Source organism: Balaenoptera musculus, chromosome 2 (genome assembly GCF_009873245.2).
Source record: "Balaenoptera musculus isolate JJ_BM4_2016_0621 chromosome 2, mBalMus1.pri.v3, whole genome shotgun sequence".
Classification (NCBI taxonomy): Eukaryota; Metazoa; Chordata; class Mammalia; order Artiodactyla; family Balaenopteridae; genus Balaenoptera; species Balaenoptera musculus.
In genome coordinates this window covers 35200017-35221360 of record NC_045786.1, presented here as the reverse complement: position 1 = coordinate 35221360, position 21344 = coordinate 35200017, and the positions used below count along the sequence as shown (strand labels likewise).

The 21344-nt window shown below is 44.4% G+C and overlaps 1 protein-coding gene across 6 annotated transcripts in view; it reads left to right on the top strand.

Moving 5' to 3' along the window:
- ADAMTSL3 (ADAMTS like 3) overlaps positions 1–21344 on the top strand; it is a 365885-nt gene that overhangs the window by 324978 nt on the left and 19563 nt on the right. For 4 of the 6 annotated variants that reach the window (XM_036842259.1, XM_036842264.1, XM_036842257.1 and 1 more), the window contains exons 24-27: positions 8627–8809; positions 11367–11483; positions 13828–14011; positions 18621–18825. In XM_036842259.1, the coding sequence (XP_036698154.1) occupies positions 8627–8809; positions 11367–11483; positions 13828–14011; positions 18621–18825 (689 nt within the window). Of the gene's footprint in view, positions 1–8626; positions 8810–11366; positions 11484–13827; positions 14012–18620; positions 18826–19444; positions 19969–21344 lie in introns of those variants that run through there. The other 2 variants (XM_036842262.1, XM_036842261.1) reach the window with 2 other exon arrangements.

The following is a 21344-nucleotide window of genomic DNA, read 5'->3' as shown; positions in this document are numbered from 1 at the left end:
CTGATCTCTAAGTCAGGGTACCTCAGGACTAGTCCTCAGACATTTTCTGCTCTCTAGCTGTACTCACTCCCTCATCAATCTCATTCATGCTCAAGGATTCAAATGTCATCTGTATGCTGACAAGTCCTAGATTTGTATTTCCAGCCCAGACCTTTCCTCTAAGCTCTAGGTGAACAGATCCAAGCGCCTGTTCAGCATCTCCCAGTGAATATCAGATGTTTCAAACCTAACTTATCCAAAACTGAATGCCTGAGTTTTGCTCCCAAAATTGCTTCTTCATGGAGTTTTTCTCTGAGTCTCAGAGAATGGCAGTGCCTTTATTTCAGTTGCGTGAGCCTAAAATCTTGACATCATTTTTGACCTGCATTTCTCTCTGACATAGCCCTCTATCCATCAATCCCCCATTCCCCAGAGAAATCCTTCAAAATATATCCACCTTCAAAATATATCCAGAATCTGAACATTTCTCACCACTTCAGTTGTTACCAAGCTGCTCCAACCCACCATCATCTCTAGGCTGGATTGTAATCACAGCCTCCTCGCTGCTCTCCCTCTCTGCCCTTGCCCTCTACAATCTACTCTCAACGTAGCAGTCAAAGTAACCCTTTAAAATCAAGAGTCAGAACACACAACTCTTCAAAGCCTTTAGAGTAAAATCCAGAGCCTTACAATGACCTATAAGGCTCTCTATGATCTGAGCCCGCACCCGACCTGCCATTTCTCTGACCTTGCTCACATCCCTGCAGCCACAGTGTTCTTTTATCTTTTTCCAAAATAAGAGAAGCATGCCCTGAAGTCTAGTCTGATGAAGCCTAGGGGACTGCTTCTCAGAACAATGTTTTCAGATGCAGACTATATATTTTAAAGAAAACCAATTATAATCAAAATACAGATATCACAATATTAATAAAGCAAGTATGCGATCTAATAATATATGTGTTTCTTTACTAATGCATTCAATTGAAAAGCTAACATTCGTCCAATAAATACCATTTTTGGAGTAGTGATGGTATAAAAGATATTGTGAGATATCTGTAAGAATTAAATGTGATATGAAAATATCTGTGATTTCCATTGGCTGCAGCGTCCATGGTACTGCTACCTTGGTTTGTTGCTTATGTTCATAGTTGATAGAATGCTAAATCTCAGCTGGAGTAAGTGGAAAGGTCACAAACCCCTGAATTCATCTATGGACCTACATGAGGTTCAGGAACGCCATGGTAAAAACCCTGCTTCAGGGCTGAAGCGTGAGCTGTTCTCTCTGCCTGGAGTGGCTCTTCCCCGAGGACCCCGCGTGGCTGTTTTACCTCGCTGAAGGGCTTTAGTGCACCCCTTTTCAATTTAGAATTCACAGCACTGTTTGCTTGCATGCTTCTTATGATAGAGGCATAATGAATAAGCCAATACGTGTGAAGTGCTTCAGGGTCTCTCACTGTAAGAGGTTTTATAATTTGAGAAAACTCCCCTTAATTGGGACTAGTTGGAGGAGATAAATCTGAATATCCTTAAATTGTAAAATATTTTCAAACTTAGTGTTGCTTTAAAAAATGTTCAGTTACTCAAGAGAGAATGACTTAGCAGAGGTCTTAAAGGAATCCCTTTAATTAATAAATAACAATTTAAATTCACATATACGGAGGCTAGTTAATGTTTGAAGGGATTTCTGAAATGTTTCACATTTTCGCCTCAAAATATTTGCGGAGGTTATTTTCCTCCCAGCTAATACCACCCTTTTCTAAATTACCACAGATTCCAAAATAATAGCATCTGAATTTACGAAGATTTTTAATAATAGAGTCAGCATTTTATCTTTGCCATTTGGAAGAGAACACTGGGTGAATAACCAGGAAGTCATGCTGACGTATCTTCGGGATATAATTTTCTTCTGGTAGGTCCGTTCCCCAGTTCACTCATTTATGCATTCAGCAAATATTCATTTGTCTACCCTTTGCCAGGAGCTATCCTCATGATCTACTGGAGAGGTGAGAGATTAATGCAGTAATAATGCTCAAGAAGAGTGCTGGTCATAGGAGGTACATAATAAAAGTGAGTTGAATAAATATATAAAGTGACAGGTGGGTGGATGGATGAACGGATGAATTTATCTCACACATATCTTTCAGCTGAAAGGAATCCCAAGAGAAATTTATTTTTTTACTTTTTTTGTTTTTTTTAAATAATGTGGTTTTTTAAAAAATTTTATTTATTTATTTATTTATTTATTTATTTATGGCTGTGTTGGATCTTCGTTTCTGTGCGAGGGCTTTCTCTAGTTGTGACAAGCGGGGGACACTCTTCATCGCGGTGCGTGGGCCTCTCACTATCGCGGCCTCTCTTGTTGCAGAGCACAGGCTCCAGATGCACAGGCTCAATAATTGTGGCTCACGGGCCCATTTGCTCCACAGCATGTGGGATCTTCCCGGACCAGGGCTCAAACCCGTGTCCCCTGCATTGGCAGGCAGATTCTCAACCACTGCGGCCACCAGGGAAGCCCCAAGAGAAATTTAACCTAGTCTCTCATCTTTACTCTTGACATTTTTGAGCAGTATGGTCTGAGGCTTTCAGGAAACCACAGATTTACTTCTGTGGTCTTTAGGCAGAAAAGAGGGAGACCTGATTTGCTCTTCCTAATGTTACCCTTTGAAATAAAAATAAAGTGTGTAAAAGAGATACCAAGTATAGTCAGCACTGGGAGCAGAGATGCTGGTTGGGATCTATCTAGATGGGGCCAGGAGGAATTTCTGCTCATTAGAGCTCTGAGTCAGAATGCTGAGGTTAGGCAGTAAAAATGGCATTGAACTAGCACTCAAGAAGCACACGAGAGCATCCACTGTATCACCAAGGTCAATCTTAGGTAGTGTATGTGCTATGTCCCCAAGAAAATCTAGAAAAGCAAGATGATCCATTGGTTGTTCAGTAGGATGTTTTTTCAATCTCCACATCTGTGTGATTTTCCAGGTTTCCTCGTGAAATTAACTTCTAGTTGCATGGGATATCTTTTTGCATCCCTTCACTTTCAGTCTGTGTGTATCCTTACATCTAAAGGGAGTCTCTTGTAGGCAGCATGTGGATGGGTCTTGTTTTTCATCCATTCAACCACTCTATGTCTCTGTGTTGGCTTCTATAGAGATGAAGCAACAAGCTTACTCAGTTTTTTTGTTTTTTTTTTAATTAATTATTTATTTATTTATGGCTGTGTTGGGTCTTCATTTCTGTGCGAGGGCTTTCCTCTAGTTGTGGCAAGCGGGGGCCACTCTTCATCACGGTGCGGCGGGCCTCTCATTATCACGGCCCTCTCTTGTTGCGGAGTACAGGCTCCAGACGCGCAGGCTCAGTAGTTGTGGCTCACAGGCTTAGTTGCTCCGCGGCATGTGGGATCTTCCCAGACCAGGGCTCGAACCCGTGTCCCCTGCATTGGCAGGCAGATTCTCAACCACTGTGCCACCAGGGAAGCCCCCGCTTACTCAGTTTGGAAGGAGTAGCCTCATGAAGGAGATGAACATTGTCATTGAGCTCTGCTTCAGCTCCTGGTTGTCTCTCTAACCTTTGTGCTTGTCCAAGCAACCTACTACAGTAAGTCCCCTGCATATGAACGAGTTCCGTTCCAAGAGCGCGTTCGTAAGTTTAATTTGTGGCAAGTCCAACAAAGTTAGCCTAGGTACCCAACTAAGACAATCGGCTGTATAGTACTGTACTGTAATAGGTTTATAATACTTTTCACACAAATAATACATAAAAAACGAACACAAAAAGTAAAGAAAACATTTTTAATCTTACAGTACATTACCTTGAAAAGTACCAGCTATATCACTGCTGCTTTTACGCTTGCTTCCAGACATCCTGGGCTTGAAATAAAGATACTGTACTACTGTCCTCTATACAGTACTGTACAGTAAAGTACACAAAAACACAACCACTTGTAGAAGATGCATGCAATGTGTCAACGTTCTCTCGACACATCTACTAACTTATGTGACTGGACATGCGAACGCACGTTTGCATCTTTGAAAGTTCGCAACTTGAAGGTTTGTATGTAGGGGACTTACTGTATGTATTTAATAACTCCTCATAGTTGAGGATGTGCTAAGACCTGTCAGTGTCTCAAACGGGAGGCTCTCAGAACCTAGATTCAGGCTGACTGCAAGCTAGACACTCAGGATCAGTTTTTCCTTTAAGTATGCAGATATATACAGTCCTGTGGGACTGTACGTGTAATCCCTGATGCCCACCAGCGTCAGAAGATTTGGAGGGGTCCCCTGGGTGGCAGCTGCCGAAATCAGGGCTCCAAATGAGTGTGTAACTTCCTTTTCTGGGCGATAGCTGTGAGCTGGCGCGAGGCGGAGGGAGCGCACCAAGGGGCGCTACATTCTACAGCCTACATTCCTTGAAAGCAGCTCCATAAGCCACTAAATGTGAGCCAGACCTGAAGCCAGCCCCTCAGGCCAAAGCTCCAGGACAAGCAAAGAGACCTCCTTCATAGAAAGACTGGGGGTGTGTTTCAGTCCGTTGTCTGTGCGGTGCCCTGGCGGTGGTAGCCTGCCAAGAACTACCTCTCTGATTGCCACAGTCCTGTGGGACCCAGGAATGCAAGCCGCCACCCCCCGCCTCCTCCCTACCCTCCCACCCCTCCACCCCACCCCTAAACCTGCACCCACCCCTTCCACCCCTGGCCACCAGAGCCACCAGGTCAAGGAACATCCCTTGGGTGGCAGCCACGAAAACCAGGGTACCAGATACAAATGAACGCACTTACAAAACAGAAACAGAGTCACAGATTTAGAGAATGAACTTATGGTTAGCCTGGGGAAAGCGTGGTTGGGGGGAGGGATAGATTGAGAGTTTGGGATTGATAGGTACACACTGCTATATTTTAAATGGACAACCCACAAGGACCTACTGTATAGCACAGGGAATTCTGCTCAGTATTCTTTAATAACCTAAATGGGAGAAGAATTTGAAAAAGAATAGATACACGTGTATGTATAACTGAATCACTTTGCTGTACACCCGAAACTATCACAACATCGTGAGTCAACTATACTCCAATATAAAATAAAAAATAAAAATAAAAAAACAGGACACCAGAGGTAAAAACCAGGGCACTGGATGCACATAAAGCTTGCCAGCAGGAAACACTGGCACCCCGGAGCATGGCAGAGGGTGAGCGTGAAGACAGCTCCCACCCTCAGAGGTCTCTGGGAGGGATCACAGTCAACCCCAAGATGCATGTTTAATCAGAAGCCTGCCCCTCGGGCGCAGTCATGATGCTTAGCTAATAGGCCTCCTTCACAGAAGAAGGAGCACCTGGGTCTGTGGCCTCTTGCTGTGCCCTGGGGGGTGGTAGCTGTTTAAGAACTCTTTCTCCATTGGTCACAATCCTGTGGGACCCACACGTATAAGCCCCATTGGCCACCAGAGCCACGTGATACAGAGGTGTCCCCTGACAGCAATCACAAAAATCAGGGTGCCAGGTAGGTGTATGAGCTCTTTTCTGGGTGACACTAATTATTAAGGTCTCAAGGGACCAGGAACACAGGCTCCCCTGTCCTCCAGAGCCGGGCAAGCCAGAGGCATCCGCAGCTGGCAGCCACAAAACTCAGGGCAGACTTGTGTAAAAGCCCTCTTCTGGGAGATTCTGAAGCTCTGGAGCACAGCAGAGGGAGAGCATGACAATGGCGCCCACCGGTCCTCGTCCCCGGAGTGTTCCCGCAGGCTCCTAGGAGTATGTGTTAAATTCGACGCCTGCCTCTCAGGCCGCAACATGCTTATAAGAATTTATCATGCAGGTCTGCTCTTCCTCTTATTTTCCCTGTTTCAATGAATGGTACCACCCTCTATCTGCATGTCATCCTTAAATCCTTTTTCTCCTTCACTCCCGCGTAGAACATCAGTCACCAAATCCTACTGATTTTTCTTCTTTAATGTTACTAAGTGAATCTATTCTCTCCAGATCCCTTGCTCCCACCATTGTTCAGCACCCTTTGCGTCTCACCTCGATTGCTTCCGTAACCACCTAAGTGGTCCTACTGACCCTTGCCTCCCTCATCCCCGTTTTACCTCACATCCAGAACAATGTTTCTGAAGCAGCAATCTGATAGTTTTTAACCACTGCTTAAAAGAATGAATCGATTTCCTATTTCCTTCAGGATAACTGCCACCAAACTCCTTACTGTGGATAATAAATTTTCATTTTATGAGTACTTGCTGACCTCTGTAGTCATCTCTCCTCACTCCTACTCCATGTACTTTAAGCTCCAGTCATAAAAAAACAATTTATGATTCCCCAAATGCACTATATTTTCCTTTGTCTCTGTGCCTTTTTGCACGCTGTTCCCTCTACCTAAAACAGTCTCACCGCCACATCCACCCCCTTCACCTGACGTGTTTCTACTTGTCCTAAAGTATTAGCTTAGATGTTCCTTCATGTGGGAATCTTTCCCCTCTCTCCAGTCTGCATTAAATACAGCTTTTACGTGCCAGTGGCATCCAGTGTTTACGTTTATCATAAGCCCTCATGTCCTTTTCTTGCAATCATCTGTTTCCCTCCAAAGGAGGGAATTAAAATTTAAAAATTAAGGCTGGGACTTCTCAGGGAGCTTGGAGAAGGCACTCGAGAATCAGACAGGTTAAGCCTACCCCATTTGTTGACAATATTCATTGTAAGATCCTAGAGGACCACAAAATTAAGGCTTCTAAAATCAAGTTTCTTAAGGAAACTTAGTTCACATATCCTTAGCACCAGCATAAAGTCTCACATACAATAAGCACTTTGTAAACATTTTTGAACGAGTGAAATAATGGTAATGGCTTATTTCATCTCAAAATATAAGATATATAGTCGAAGCTGTACTCAAAGGAAAATTAATAACTTTAAATACTTTTATTTTTTAAAAACCAATTAAAATAAACTAAATATTAGCTCAAAGGTTTAGAATTTCCACCTGAGTTAGAAACAGAAGGAAATTTCTTTGATTTGACAACAGCTAACAGAAAACAAAAGCAAACAACATGCTTAAGGATGAAACATTAGTAATGTTCCCTTTAAAGCTGGAAACAAGACGAATTTGCCTGGTGTAACATGATTCAGCATTGTTCTAGAGACATTAGCTAATACAGTGCAATAGTTAATAGAAATTATAGGTATAAATATAGGAAAAAAGAGATAAGATTGTCATTACATGTAAGTGATGTGATCGTTTACCTGTAAAAAAACAACAAAATCATTTGAAAACTATTCAAAATAATAAACTTTAGTAAGATGATTAGATACAAGATAAAGACGTGAGTGTTCATTGCTTTTCTAATTGTCAGGAATAAACAACTCTAAAATATATTTTAAAAGAGCCTGCTTACTATGGCCATAAAAAGTATGAGATGCCTAGGAATAAATCTATCAAGAAATATACAAGACCTACCTACATTGTGGTTAAAAGGTAAGTTCTGGAGTAAACTGCGTGGGTGTGGATCTCAGATCCAGTGTTTACTAGCTGTTGACCTTAGGAAAGTTTAACCTCTCCATGTGTTTATATTTGTAGAAGAAACTACAAACTATATATATGCACTTGTGATTAGCACTGCTCTGTGTATTTAGGTTCTGAGCTAGTTTTGACTTGACCAGCTTCCTCAGCTGTAAACAGAGCTAACAATGACTGCTTCCCAGGAGTTGGGAATAACCGTGAGAATCAACGTGTCTCAGTGTTCATGGAGCATGTGTTTTGCCTCTTGTAAGGTGCATTGCAGATGTCATGACTAGAGCGATGACATCTCTTTCTTGTCAGAAAGCCTTGCCATTTCTGCCATAGCCTCTCTAGCCAGAGCATTGCAGGAAGAAAGGACATCCTCAAAACCAGTAACCCTGCTGGATCACCGGAGGCTGCCCCAGCTCTTAAGAACGAAATGAGATTCCTCTTAGTTTCACGTCCCACAGCCCAGCAAACTGCTAAGACTTCTCAAGATGTGGGGGAAGAAATTCTTTCAGTTCCTCACGCTCCTCTCTGTGTCCAGAGATGTCGCTTACAGTCTGCTCACCCCTACGTTGACCCAAACTTAAAATGCAACACTTCTTTTGTTCCCTGAAATTATCCTCTTTCACAAAAGCATGGATGAACAAAATCTACTTCCCTAAAGATTTTGTATTCCGCCTGAAGGGAGGAACATTGCATTACGTTTTGCACAGCAAACCACTTAAACATCCATATTCGATATTTTTGTTTCCAAAGGCTTCTTTGTGACAACCCACTGCTAGGAATTCCTCTCTGTGTCTCTGCCTCCACATTCATCCGGCTTGATCAGCTCCTCTGTTCCAACCACTCTCCTGTTACCCCGACTCAACTTCAAAATTTCTCTCCCTTCCCAATACAGAGCAAGCCCACCCTCTTTGGCTCCTATTCCTTGACTTATATACATAAACCAACCCGGTGCTCAGTAGACCAAAGCCCTTTGCTTCAGCAGCATCCCCCACCTGCCATAGAGGAGCTATAGAAATAGAAAGAGCCATTTTTCCTATTATATGTGATTAAACCCATTTCCTGACTTGTGGTCAAAATGCTAAATGGTATTTGCATATGGTCCTGTGGCCCTGTTCTTAAAGGAATTTGCCTTTGTCATATTTGTTTTTCTTCCAAAGGTGTCCCTCAACCTAATATAACTTGGTTGAAGAAAGGAGGATCTCTGAGTGACAATATTTCCTTGCTTTTCAATGGATCCCTGTTGTTGCAGAATGTTTCCCTTGAAAGTGAAGGAACCTACGTCTGTACAGCCACCAATGCTCTTGGAAAGGCGATGGCATCATCCATCCTCCACTTGCTGGGTAAGCGTCAAATTCTTGTTGTCCTTCAAGTGCTTCCTATAATATGTACAAAGTAAGAACTGGTTTTGTTGATTCTGGGGTTGAGGAGTAAACAAGTGGACATTAAATGGTTTTAACTATTGCTGCCACTACCCACTTACAAACGAGCACTAAATCTAATACTCTGTCTTACCAGTTCTTCTCTTAGAAGGCTGTGACTTTCTTGCTGCTCCTTCTCTGCCTAAGAACCTACATTGGGATATAAACTTTCCGCCCCGAATCAAGATCCTTCATATTCTGCCTTTACATCTGCTTAATTCTTTTCCCTGACCTCCACTGTAAGCTAGCACTAAACTCTGTTCTAGGCAACATGGTTTCCTGCCCTGTGTTTCAAACCCCCCTCCACACACACACCCCATGCTGCTTCCCTGGAAGTGTGGCTTCCATTCATATTGCTTACCCAGGAAAAGTGCTCATTGCACTCATACTGCTCACTGCCTTTATCATGTTGCCCCAATACCTCCCGTCCTGTAGGGCCAACAGAATTCCTATTTCCCGTGTGAATCCTTCTCTGATTTTTTGGACCTCTCCTTTCTGTGGTCTCACCCATTGGTCCCTAAGTCCTAACACACATTGGTCTCCAATTGTTTCCTCTTTCATTTGTGTCTCCTCAGCTAAATTGTGGGTCCCTTAATGGTACAGACCATGTCTAATGTTTCTTTTGCAGTCCTAAGTATATAATAGAGTATGAGGCACACAGTAGGTGCTCAACAAATACTAATCAATTGAGTCTTAAGACACCTTGTAGTGGGGTCAGTATTGTAATTTGGGGAAGGTCACTGCAGTGAGCCCCTGGCACAGGGTGATAAGCTGGCTTCTTCTGCTGCTGTCTGTCAGGGATAAGATCTGGAGCTCATGGAAGTCTTGTCACCAGAATGAGCTTTAAGTTGCAGGGGTTTGAGGACTCAATAAATAATACTCCTCTTTCCCCCCCAGAGTTTGGAAGTGATTGAGAGTTAATCACAGACGTCAGTTAGACTGACATTAGGGATCATTTATTATTGTCCTTTGTATCTCCAGCACCTAACACAGGTGTAAGTATTAAATAAGTGTTTCATAAACGAATAAAACTGAGTCACTGGCAGAACTGGTATGAGATTATAGAATCCACTGCCAAACTAAGCGGATGATGGAAAGAGCTTTCTCCATGGCTTTTCTTGTTGGCAGTTAGAGGAGCCCAGAGACATAAATAGATGGGGAGTTGGAATAGGTGTCATGCACAAAGCACTTTGATGTTCATGAACTCTTTAGATATTTACAATAGTGCAGTGTTGAGGGCAGTAATCTTTTATCCCATTGTATAAATGAGGAAACCTGCTACTCATTGAAAGTTTGTGCTAGAGGACTTCTCTGGTGGTGCAGTGGTTAAGAATCCGCCTGCCAATGCAGGGGACATGGGTTCGATCTCTGGTCTGGGAAGATCCCGCATGCCGCAGAGCAACTAAGCCCGTGAGCCACAACTACTAAGCCCACATGCCACAACTACTGAAGCCCGCGTGCCTAGAGCCTGTGCTCCACAAAAGGAGAGGCCATCGCCATGAGTAGCCCACGCACCACAACGAAGAGTAGCCCCCACTCACCACAACTAGAGAAAGTCCGTGCACAGCAACGAAGACCCAACACAGCCCAAAATAAATTAATAAAGAAATGAATAAAGAAATAAACTTACTTAAAAAAAAGAAAAAAGAAAGTTTTTACTAGAGCCCAAATATATAGTCATCTCTTTCAGTGTTCTCCATACTGCCCTGCTTGACTCTCAGTGCTGATCAGAAAGGCACTGGTGTGCCTCCATGTGGCTCTTCCCAAAGAGCCTCTGTGGTCCTCTAGGATCTTAATATGGAAGATTGTCAACAAATGGGGTAGCTTAACCTGTCTGATTCTCGAGTGCCTTCCCCAAGCTCCCTGAGAAGTCCCAGCCTTATTCCTTGCCTCTCCCCCTCTCCACTCATGAGTCTGTGTGGGTGTCTCAGTTCTGCCCTGCACGCCTCTTCTCTCAGAAGTCTCTCCAGTCAAGCAGCTCGTGACTATGGTCACATGACTGAGGAATCAAGAATGTCTTACATCACACAATACACAGCACTCCTCCACCATCCTTCTGCTCTTACACTCATGCACTCCTCACCATGTGAGGTGCCCTATAAAACATCACCCCTTCTTCTGTTCCCAAAGCTGTCTGGAGGGGAAGAGCCCTATAAGCCCCAGCTGCTTCCTCCAGTCCCTTTTGGAATTCTGGTGAATGTATTTTTTCCTACCTTGTTAGTTAGGCTGTAAACCTTGAAAACATGCAGAGATGCTACATGTTAGCGTAGTTAATAACTCTAACTAAGCCCCTGTGGCACTCCGCACACCCAGCCCCACACATAGCTCCCAGATCTGTGTGAGCCTGATGTCCTGGGACAGAGCATTCTATTGCAAAGGAATTATTTCCCAGGAGTTGTCGTCTTTCAGAACACCCAAGATGGAACAAGAATTAGATAACTTCTAATTGGTAAACAAGTGTTCCTTTTTTTCTTCTCAGAACAAAGACAGTCAGGCAGTAAACTTCTATTTCCCAAGGACCATAAACAGCATATGCTCCAGGCATCCAACACTGGAACCAACAGTAATGGGCCAACAAGAAAACCCCTACCTTCAGGTCTGGGGTTTGGGCTTTTCTGGGGGATTTGCTGGTGGTAAGGCATGTGCTAAGAAAAGGATTTAGTTAAAAGACCCTCCATGTTTTGCACTTTGCAATAAGTAAAATTATTCCTAGGCATCCAGCCAGCTTTTCCCTTCCCCCTCAACCTTCAGGGGTTCAACTTTTTCCTTCATATTGAACTTTTTTAAAAAAAAATTAACTGCTGGGGAAGCCCACAGAGGTCATATCTCAAATCTGCATCATTATTTGTGGTAATGCAGACATTGATTTTCTAGTTGCAAAACAATTGCTAACTTGGTAAATATTAATAGAGGGAAGATTTGCTAAGAACTGTGCAATCAATTCTATCATTTGTCTTCTTTCACAAATATTTTTTTCCACGCATATCAGTACTTGGTCACAAGAACCTAATCTAGGTATTTCCAGCTTGCAAAACTCTTTAGGAGGCCAAGAGAGAGAGACAGAGTTAAGAAAATTAGAAATGTTTATGAGAATAAGGTGTAACTTTGTGGGTGTATTCATACAATGAAATATTATTCGGCAATAAAAATAAAAGCCCGTGCGCCACAACTGCCAAGCCTGTCCTCCAGACCTCGCGAGCCACAACTACTGAGCCCACATGCCACAACTACTGAGGCCCATGCGCCTAGAGCCCGTGCTCCACTACAAGAGAAGCCACCGCAGTGGGAAGCCCGCGCACCGCAACAAAGACCCAATGCAGCCAAAAATAAATAAATAAAATAAATAAATTTATTAAAAAAAAATGAATGGCTGATATACACGACAATATGGGTGAATCTCAAAAACATTATGTTAAGCAAAAGAAGCCAAACACACAAGATTACGTATCGTATGAAGGCCAAGAACAGATAGTACTGACGTATGTTAATGGAAATGAAGAAGTAGCTGCCTGGGAGGAGAGGGAAATTGATTAAAAAAGAGGCAGGAGGAAACTTTGGGGGGGATGAAGGGTTATATACCTTGCTTTGGATCACAGTTACGTAAGCACATACAGCTGTGAAAACTCATGAAACCGCATGCCTGATAGCTGAGCATTTTATTGTACATGAATTACACCTCAGTAAAAAAAACTTTTTTTTTTTTTTTTTAAAGAAATGCACGTGTGTCCTGCCTTGAATCGTCAAGGTGTCTTTGTGAAATGTGACAGTAGAAAGAGTTAGATTTGGAGACAGGCACACTGGGCTCCAATCCAGCTGAAGTACCTTGGGAAAGTCACTTAGCTTTTTTAAGTGTCCACCTCTGCAAGTAAAACTAATCGAATTCACAACATGGCCATAAGGATTAAATGGAAAATTGATGTTAAAGTGTTTAACTCAGTACCTATCACCTGGAAAATTCCTAATAAACTTAGCTATTTTTAAAATTTGTTTTAAATAAACTGTAATCCTGGGGAGGCAACTAAAAATATATTCTCTTCTCCTTTGCAAATGATACCATATGCAACTTAGGACAAAAATTCCAAAATCAAAAGGAAAACCGGGAAAACAATTCAGTTAAAGAAATCAGTCCCTCTGTGAGGGAGCCTGTGGACACAGCTGGTAGCTATCAATTACTTGTGATTATTACAAGAAATCTGGCACTTTCTGTGATCATACACACGTGTGTCATCATCGTGTCCTACCTCATCTTTTTACCAAGTGTCAAAAGGGAAGGGAAAGGCTGCTTGGAATGGGGATTAAAGAAAAATCCGCTATAATTATTGGAGGGGGTCAGCTTCAACGTTTCTAAAGGAAACTCCCATTTTCACCTTTCCAGATGTCTCCAGGACAAATTATGTACGCAGTTTCAGGACTAATCTGAAGCGTAGATTCAGAATTAATGGAAGAGTAAGAATGGAATTGAAATGCAACTTTAACATTTCTGCTTAATCCCTGCTCCCTGCTAAACATCTTTCATTTCTCGGCCTGATCCCCTTTGGAGAAATAAAACCCATTAGGGCATCCCCTGAGAGACCCTCCACTCTTGCCCTGTTGGCTCTGCTTGGAGAGTCCGGAGGAGCCAGCGCACTGCACAGGATACCTCCTCCTTCTCTCTGGGATTTTTCTGGCAGATCCAGCTGCTCTGCAATAGCCCCTCCCCCAGGCTGTGGTCCAAGGGCCCCATTCTGGCTGCCATTCCCACCAGTTATTACAATAAGCTAGTTGAGGGAAAAGGAGATTTAAAGGACTCCCTTGCACTGTACGATGGCTTATTCTCGGTGTGCTACTCAGAGCACCAGACAGGCAGCTAAGCAGAAAACAGCTGGCCGTGGTCTTTGGCCGGGTTGTCTCCAGCCCCTCATCATTTCTCATCTGTCATGACATTCATTTTCTTTCCGCAGAGACTTTCTGGGAGCTTGGTAGCTGGACACAGTGTTCTGCCACTTGCGGCCACTTGGGAGCCCGAGTTCAGAGACCCCAGTGTGTAATGGCCAACGGGCAGGAAGTGAGTGAGGCCTTCTGTGAGCATCTCCAGAAGCCGCTGGCTGGGTTCCAGCCCTGTAACATCTGGGACTGCCCCTCGAGGTATGTGTAGTCATCTCATCAGTACCAGGTTTTGGCTTGTTTTAAAATGCCCAGTCATTTGGATTTAATAACTCGACCACTATGATTTGTTTAGCATGTACCATACAAGGCACTCTGCTAACTTCTTTATGTGGATCACTTCACAGTCACGTATGAGGTCGATGTCGTTCATTTTCTATTTTACAGATGGCACAACTCCCCTAGGCTGCACAGTTACAAGGGCCAGAATTCAAATTGACATAGTCTGATTTCACAGCTTGTGACTTATAGTCTGATTTCACAGCTTGTGCTCTTAATTGCTACCCAAATCTGTTTCCTGCACTCACAATGTACCTTAAGAGCACAGTGAAGCTGATTTCCTGGGTTTACCCAGGAGATAAGGCAGTGGGCCAGATCATGAGAGGCACTAGCTAAAAGCACAGTTCCTTAGACTCTACCCCCAGGGGTACAACCATTAATAACCTTTCTCTGTCACAGAAAACACAAATCAATGGTCTTAAAAATGTCCAAAGTCAAACTCATGGTCTCCACCAACTCTGATCCGTCCCCAGTGTTCCAGATCACATTGACAGCATCCTAAACTCCCCCTTTCCTCTCACTTCCATCCACTCTTGTCAGTTTCCCACTGTTACCAGTGGAGTCCAAGCCACGATCATTCCTCACTAGGACCACTCCAGGAGCCTCCTGAGTTTTGTCTCCTTTCTAGAGTGCCTTGTCCAATGTATAAGCAGAGCCATCTTGGAGAAAACAAACTCATGGGACTTCCCTGCCAGTCCAGTGGTTAAGACTTTGCCTTCCAATGCAGGGGGTGTGGGTTCGATCCCTGGTCGGGGAGCTAAGGTCCCACATGCCTCGCGGCCAAAAAACCAAAACATAAAACTGAAGCAATATTGTAACAGATTCAATAAAGACTTTAAAAATGGTTCACATTTTTAAAAAAACTTTAAAAAAACCGAAAACACAAACTCATCACGATGCTTCTCTGTTGAAAAGGGAACCCTCTTGCACTGTTGGTGAGAATGTAAATTGATACAGCCACTATGGAGAACAGTATGGAGGTTCCTTAAAAAACTAACAATAGAACTACCATACGACCCAGCAATCCCACTACAGGGCATATACCCTGAGAAAACCATAGTTCAAACAGCGTCCTGTACCACAATGTTCATTGCAGCTTTGTTTACAATAGCCAGGACATGGAAGCAACCTAAGTGTCCATCGACAGATGAATGCATAAAGAAGATGTGGCACCTATATACAATGGAATATGACTCAGCCATAAAAAGGAACGAAACTGAGTTATTTGTAGTGAAGTGGATGGACCTAGAGTCTGTCATACAGAGTGAAGTAAGTCAGAAAGGGAAAAACAAATACCGTATGCTAACACATATATATGGAATCTAAACAAAACAAAACAAAATGGATCTGAAGAAACTACGGGCAGGACAGGAATAAAGATGCAGACTTAGAGAATGGACCTGAGGACATGGGGAGGGGGAAGGGTAAGCTGGGATGAACTCAGAGAGTGGCATGGACATATATACACTACCAAATGTAAAACAGATATCTAGTGGGAAGCAGCCACATAGCACAGGGAGATCAGCTCGGTGCTTTGTGACCACTGAGAGAGTTGGGATACGGAGGGTAGGAGGGAGACGCAAGAGGGAGGAGATATGGGGATATATGTATACGTATAGGTGATTCACTTTGTTATAAAGCAGAAACTAACACAGCATTGTAAAGCAGTTATACTCCAATAAAGATGTTAAAAAAACCAAAAAACCCTTCCATGCCTTCCCATAGTTCTTAGGACAAAGGTCAAAATTCCTGGCATAGGGACTGTGTCTATCTTGTTCATTTTGTCCCCCAATGTCTAAAATAATGCCTTGCACATAGTAAGGGCCCAGTACCTATTTGCTGCCTGGCCGAATACGTGAGTGAAAGAATAAAAGTCCCTCCGTGCTTGGGTCTCAGGCTGCCTTTCTGCCTCATTGCTGTCTCTCCCAGCCTGGTTATTGGATCTCCATCCACAATAGTCTCTTTTGTCCCTTCGATATACCATTCTGTCTCCTGACTCGGGGCCTTTGCACATACTGCTTACTCTCGTTTCACTTAGTTATTCCTATTCATCTATTTTCAGGGAAACCTTCTAGTCCCCAAACTAACCCAGACCCCTGTGCTCTCTGTTTTTCTCTTTCCGTGTCATTCTTCTGCACAGCTCTTACCACAATCTGCCTGTCTTACCCACGCACTGGACCATCAGTTCTATGAGAACAAATCCACAGCTGGTGTGTTTAACAAGTTATCACCAGCACTCAGCACAGTGATTGCCCCATTTGCACACTCTCTAAAAATATTGGTTAAAAGAATGAATGAATGATTGAATAGCATAGTCCCTAGCAGATAATTGACCAATGATGCCGTCGACTGAAAATAATGCACAACCTAAAAGTCGAGAGGTATGTTTTATTCGACAGACATTCTGAGGACTTCAAGCTTGGGACATAGCATCGCAGATAATGCTGAGAAACTGTTCTGAAGTGGCAAGGAGGGGATTGTGGAGCCAAGATATATAGGAGTTTTTGCAACAAAAGACCAGGTAGTTGGAACATCAAAAGATTACTGTCAATTAAAGGAAACCAGCTATGTCAAGTTAAGGAATTTAGCGCCTTTGTCTGTATGGGAAGATGCAAGAGTCTGAGCTTACCGAAATCATTCCTTTGATGTGCACCTCCACTATCTGGGGCCAGTGTCCTGTGCTTTCTCATCCTGAGTCTCCTCGGGGTGGTGCACCGTCAGGGCGGCCGTAATGTGATGGCTTGATGGCTGCAATATCCTTTGTTTACTGATATGGCAGGCAATATTTTAGTTCACAGTGCCAAAATTCACAGTAAAAACAAACAAAAAACCAAACCAAGACAAAAACCAAACAGTAGTAGCACTTACTGAGCACAAACCTGTGAGGCAGACACTATTATCAACCTCATTTTACTGAGGAGGAATCGGAGGTGTACATAATGTTGTACAGCTCACTGCCCTGTGCAAATGCCCACCCTGGATCCATGATCTGAGCCTTGGAGGAGAAGTGGGAGACATGGTCACACCGTGAAACAAAAGACATGCCTCGGAACACATACTTAGAAGAGCCATGGATACCGTAGGCACCTTGACCTCTCTTCCAGTGCCATAGGCACCGTGACACTTGCATGAGCTCTTCCTGTCCTTCAAAGGAAGAGCTTGTGCAACAGTCATCTGTCCCGCAGGAAGCAGCAAACTGATGCTAAAATAACTAGGAGGAATTTGATCCAAGAAAACTCGATTATGTCAATTCTTGATTCTCACAATGAGAATTCACATTGGGAAATTTATCCTTATTTATTAAGTTCTCTCAACCCTTTAGCCACTCCTAGAAAAAATAGAGTCATACACTTTCATACCTAGAAGAAACAGTAGAGATCATCTAACCCTAGATCCCTCTACATCAGGGGTCCTTCACACTTCAGTTCCACAGACCCCTCCATAGTCTAGAGGAGCCTATGGCTCCGTTCTCAAACAAGGGTTTTAAATCTATAAAATAAAATATGCTTGATTGCAAAGGAAGCCAATTAATTATATTGAAATATACTTACTGAAGTAGTTTTAAATGTGTGATGTAGTAGTAAATTTGCTTCTCTATTAACACACTAAATAATAGGATCTAGTAGTACAATTGATTTTGAAATGGTGATGAATATAATTACTGTTTGAATGCCTGCCACAATTTTCATGTCATGTGAAAACAGCTATGATTTGTATTGGTAACAAAATCACAGGTATTGCTACTACTACTATATCTTGTTGCCTACATTTTTACAATTGAAGGCAATACTCAATTGCTGTTACAGATTAGTAACAATGAAGATGTAATCCTTTTCCCATCCAAGTCCATGGTTCCCTTGGAGAACAATAGAGCTCAGGTTAGGAACCCCTACTCTTGCAGTATCCTGGTGGCAGCTCGAACATCTTGAGTGACAGTGCACCCAATATCTCCAAGGTGTCCACTTCCAAGTTCAGTCTCCTATAATCATTATGAACTTTAGGGTCAGATAAATCTAGAAGCAGTCCCAGCTTTGTTGGCATGTTAGTTATGTGACCATAGCTATTTAACCCTGTGGACATCGCTGTCTTCATTGCAAGAATGGGAACAAGATGACAATTACATAAGAAAACACGCAAATATCTCAGAGCACAAAGAGCACACAGGTGCTTTAGTAATATTTTCTTCCCTTTGGTTTCAGTGAGTTGAAATCCACCTTTTTGAAGTTTCCACCTAGTTTTGCCCTAGCTCTACTCTATGAAGCCACACAGGTCATGGCTCCTTACATACGTGAAGACGGCTCTATCCCACCCCTATGTTGGTTGTCTCTACGTGGTGATTCTGTTGCTTCTCTGAGTAAAAGCAAATCTGAGCATATGGCTGGGAGTTATCTGTGCTGCTGCCCATTCCCAGAGAGACGTGTGAGGGCCCTGAAACAGTCATCATCTTAGGATTAATTTTTCCTTTGGAAGGCACTCCCTTTAGGATCTGTCTTACCTGTCCTTACTAAGCTCCTGTAGTTTTTGTTCTTAGGTGGTTCACGGGCACGTGGTCAGAGTGCTCTGTGTCTTGCGGTGAAGGATTCCGCAGTCGGCAAGTGACCTGTAAGCGCACGAGAGCCGATGGAACTGTGCAGGTGATGCCTCCGAGAGCATGTGCCCCCAGAGAGAGGCCTCTGGGAAGAAGACCCTGCTCCAGTCACCCGTGTGTTCAAGGGCTTATTGAACCAGGGAACCAGGTAACGCTGACAAATCTAGTGTTTTGATAGTATGATCATCTAGTATAATCATCCACTCCCTGTGGTGAAACCCATGCATCAAAAAACTAAAATTAAAAAAGAGACTTCCCTGGTGGTCCAGTGGTTAAGGCTTCGCCTTCCAGAGCAGGGGGTGCAGGTTCGATCCCTAGTCTGGGACTAAGATCCCACATGCCTCGCGGCCAAAAAACCAAAACATAATACCGATGCAATATTGTAACAAATTCAATAAAGACTTTTAAAATGGTCCACATCAAAAGACTAAACTAAACTAAAATAAATCCATGCATCAGGGCCCCTCCGCACAGGGGAACAGGAGAGCCCAACTGCTGCACGACAGTCATGAAACTCAGCTGCACAGGGACCTTACCACACCGCGGACAGGCTGGTCCACGGGACCTTGTTATCCTTTTAATGGGCCTCTCTGTTGTAATTAACACAGGCCGCAGGGACCAAAAGTTCCCCTCAGCCCTTCTGAAAATGTTCGGTAGTGTTAGTGCAGGAAGGTAATACACACTTTCTGCATTTCTGCCCTGCAGTGCAGCAGTTGTTGCTGTTGGGAGTCATTGTGCTAATTCTCTTAGGTCATTTTTCCCTTTAGTTGTTCTGATTAACTCCAAGCACTGCATGGCTACACACTTGTCTAAATGGAAAATGCACAGCCCCAATTCTGTGCAGGGACGACGCAAAGCAGAGTGTGATACATCTTTCTGGAGCATCAAGTTTACTAACTAGAATTGGAAGAACCAAGGAGCTCTTGGAACAAGAACTATCCCCCTCCCCCACCAACATGGAAGACAGAAGAGTAGGGGAGGGGAGACTTGCCCCAGGAATGACAGTCCAGTCTCTGAAGTTTCACCCAGGTGGGGGTTGAGGGGCAGACCTGCAGCCACGGTGGCCTCGCTTTCGGTCGCCCGGGCTGTTCTGGACCATCCTCTGAGCTGGCCAGGGTCTTGGATACGATGCTTCTGAAGGCCGTGCAGAGAACACACTCATCTTCCACCGGACCGGGCCCCAGGGAGCGCGGCGGCCTGACCTTCCTGCCTCGGTCATCCATGGGGTTCACATGGGCTCACTTTATTATGACGCCTCTTGCTGGGCAGCTTGCAACAAAGATGTCTTAAAATAAAGTTCCAGATTCTCCCAGCCACCCCTTGCTTTTTCTGGCTGTGGCCAGAGAGAGTGGATGAGGACACACTCTCAGGCTGCCCAGTGTGGGAGGACCTTCCAGTGTTGGACACACCCAGGGGGCAGCTGGTTCCCTCTGGGGCTCCAATCCCGCTGCTGCTGGAGGTGGATGTCCCAGTGCCACGCTGGGGGGCTGGGCTGGGGGTGGCAGTCCTCGACTCCAGGCTGGGTGGGGGACAGGCAGACTCACTGGTCTTCTGCCCTGCCTGCTGGTCTTCCTGCAGCTGCACATTTTTTCTCTGGTAGAGCCACCTGGTTTGCAGGGAGGACACCACAGGGCTTGGAGAAGGCTCAAGTTCACTGCCACTGAGGTCCCCGGAAGAGAAGGGCCTCACAGTTATGATGGAGACCCCCACCTTGGGTTTCTTGGAGCTCACACTGCCTGTTCCAGTGTCCTGGATCTGGTCGCAAGTCAAGCCCAGAGTCCTCACCATTGTCACCTCCCGGTCCTCTTCACAGGGTGGGTGGAGTGGCTCCTTCTGGTCCATGTTCACCCATGGATGCCTCATGAGGTCAGGTAAGGTGCCTCTGTCACTGGGTTGAGGGCAATCATTTTTTGTAATAGATCCCTGATCTCCAAAGACAGATAAGTTGGGATGGGGTATTGCCCTTGTAGGATTTGCTTCCGCAGCTGCTATAAGCCTTTTCCCACAAAGGGCCGGGACCATGGTGTAGAGCACTACTCCCAGGCTCCACACGTCCGCCGCAGGGCCGCGGTACCTCTGCCCCAGCAAGAGTTCCAGGGCAGCATAAGGGAATGTGCCGCAGATCGTGTCCAGTAGGCTAGTGTCATCACACTTGTTGCTGAGGCCAAAGTCTGTAAGTTTGATATTCATGTTGGAATCAAAGAGGAGGTTCTTTGGCTTCAGGTCCCGGTGCACGATGCCCCTCTGGTGGCAGTGCTGCAGGGCGGAGACCAGCTGCTGGAACGGGCCTCGGGCCTCCGCCTCTGTCATACGGCCATGGATCTTCAAATAGCGGTACATGTCCCCCCCACTGACGTACTCCATCACCAGGAAAAGAGTGTCCTCCGTGTCAATCACCCCCAGCAGTTCGACAATATTGGGGTGATTCACAGCCTTCATATTGCACACTTCCCGGGAAAGTGCCTGGACACTTGAGAAGCTCTGACGCCTTTTCTTAATGATCTTGACAGCCACCTGTGTCCCGGTCAGAATGTGCCGGGCCAACTTCACTTTACTGAAGATGCCTTCACCAATGGTGTGGAGGATCTCGAAGTCATCAATATGAGCCTCCTTGTCAGCAGAGTTGGCTGTGAGGCCCTGCATCATGGTGATCTGCTAACTACACTG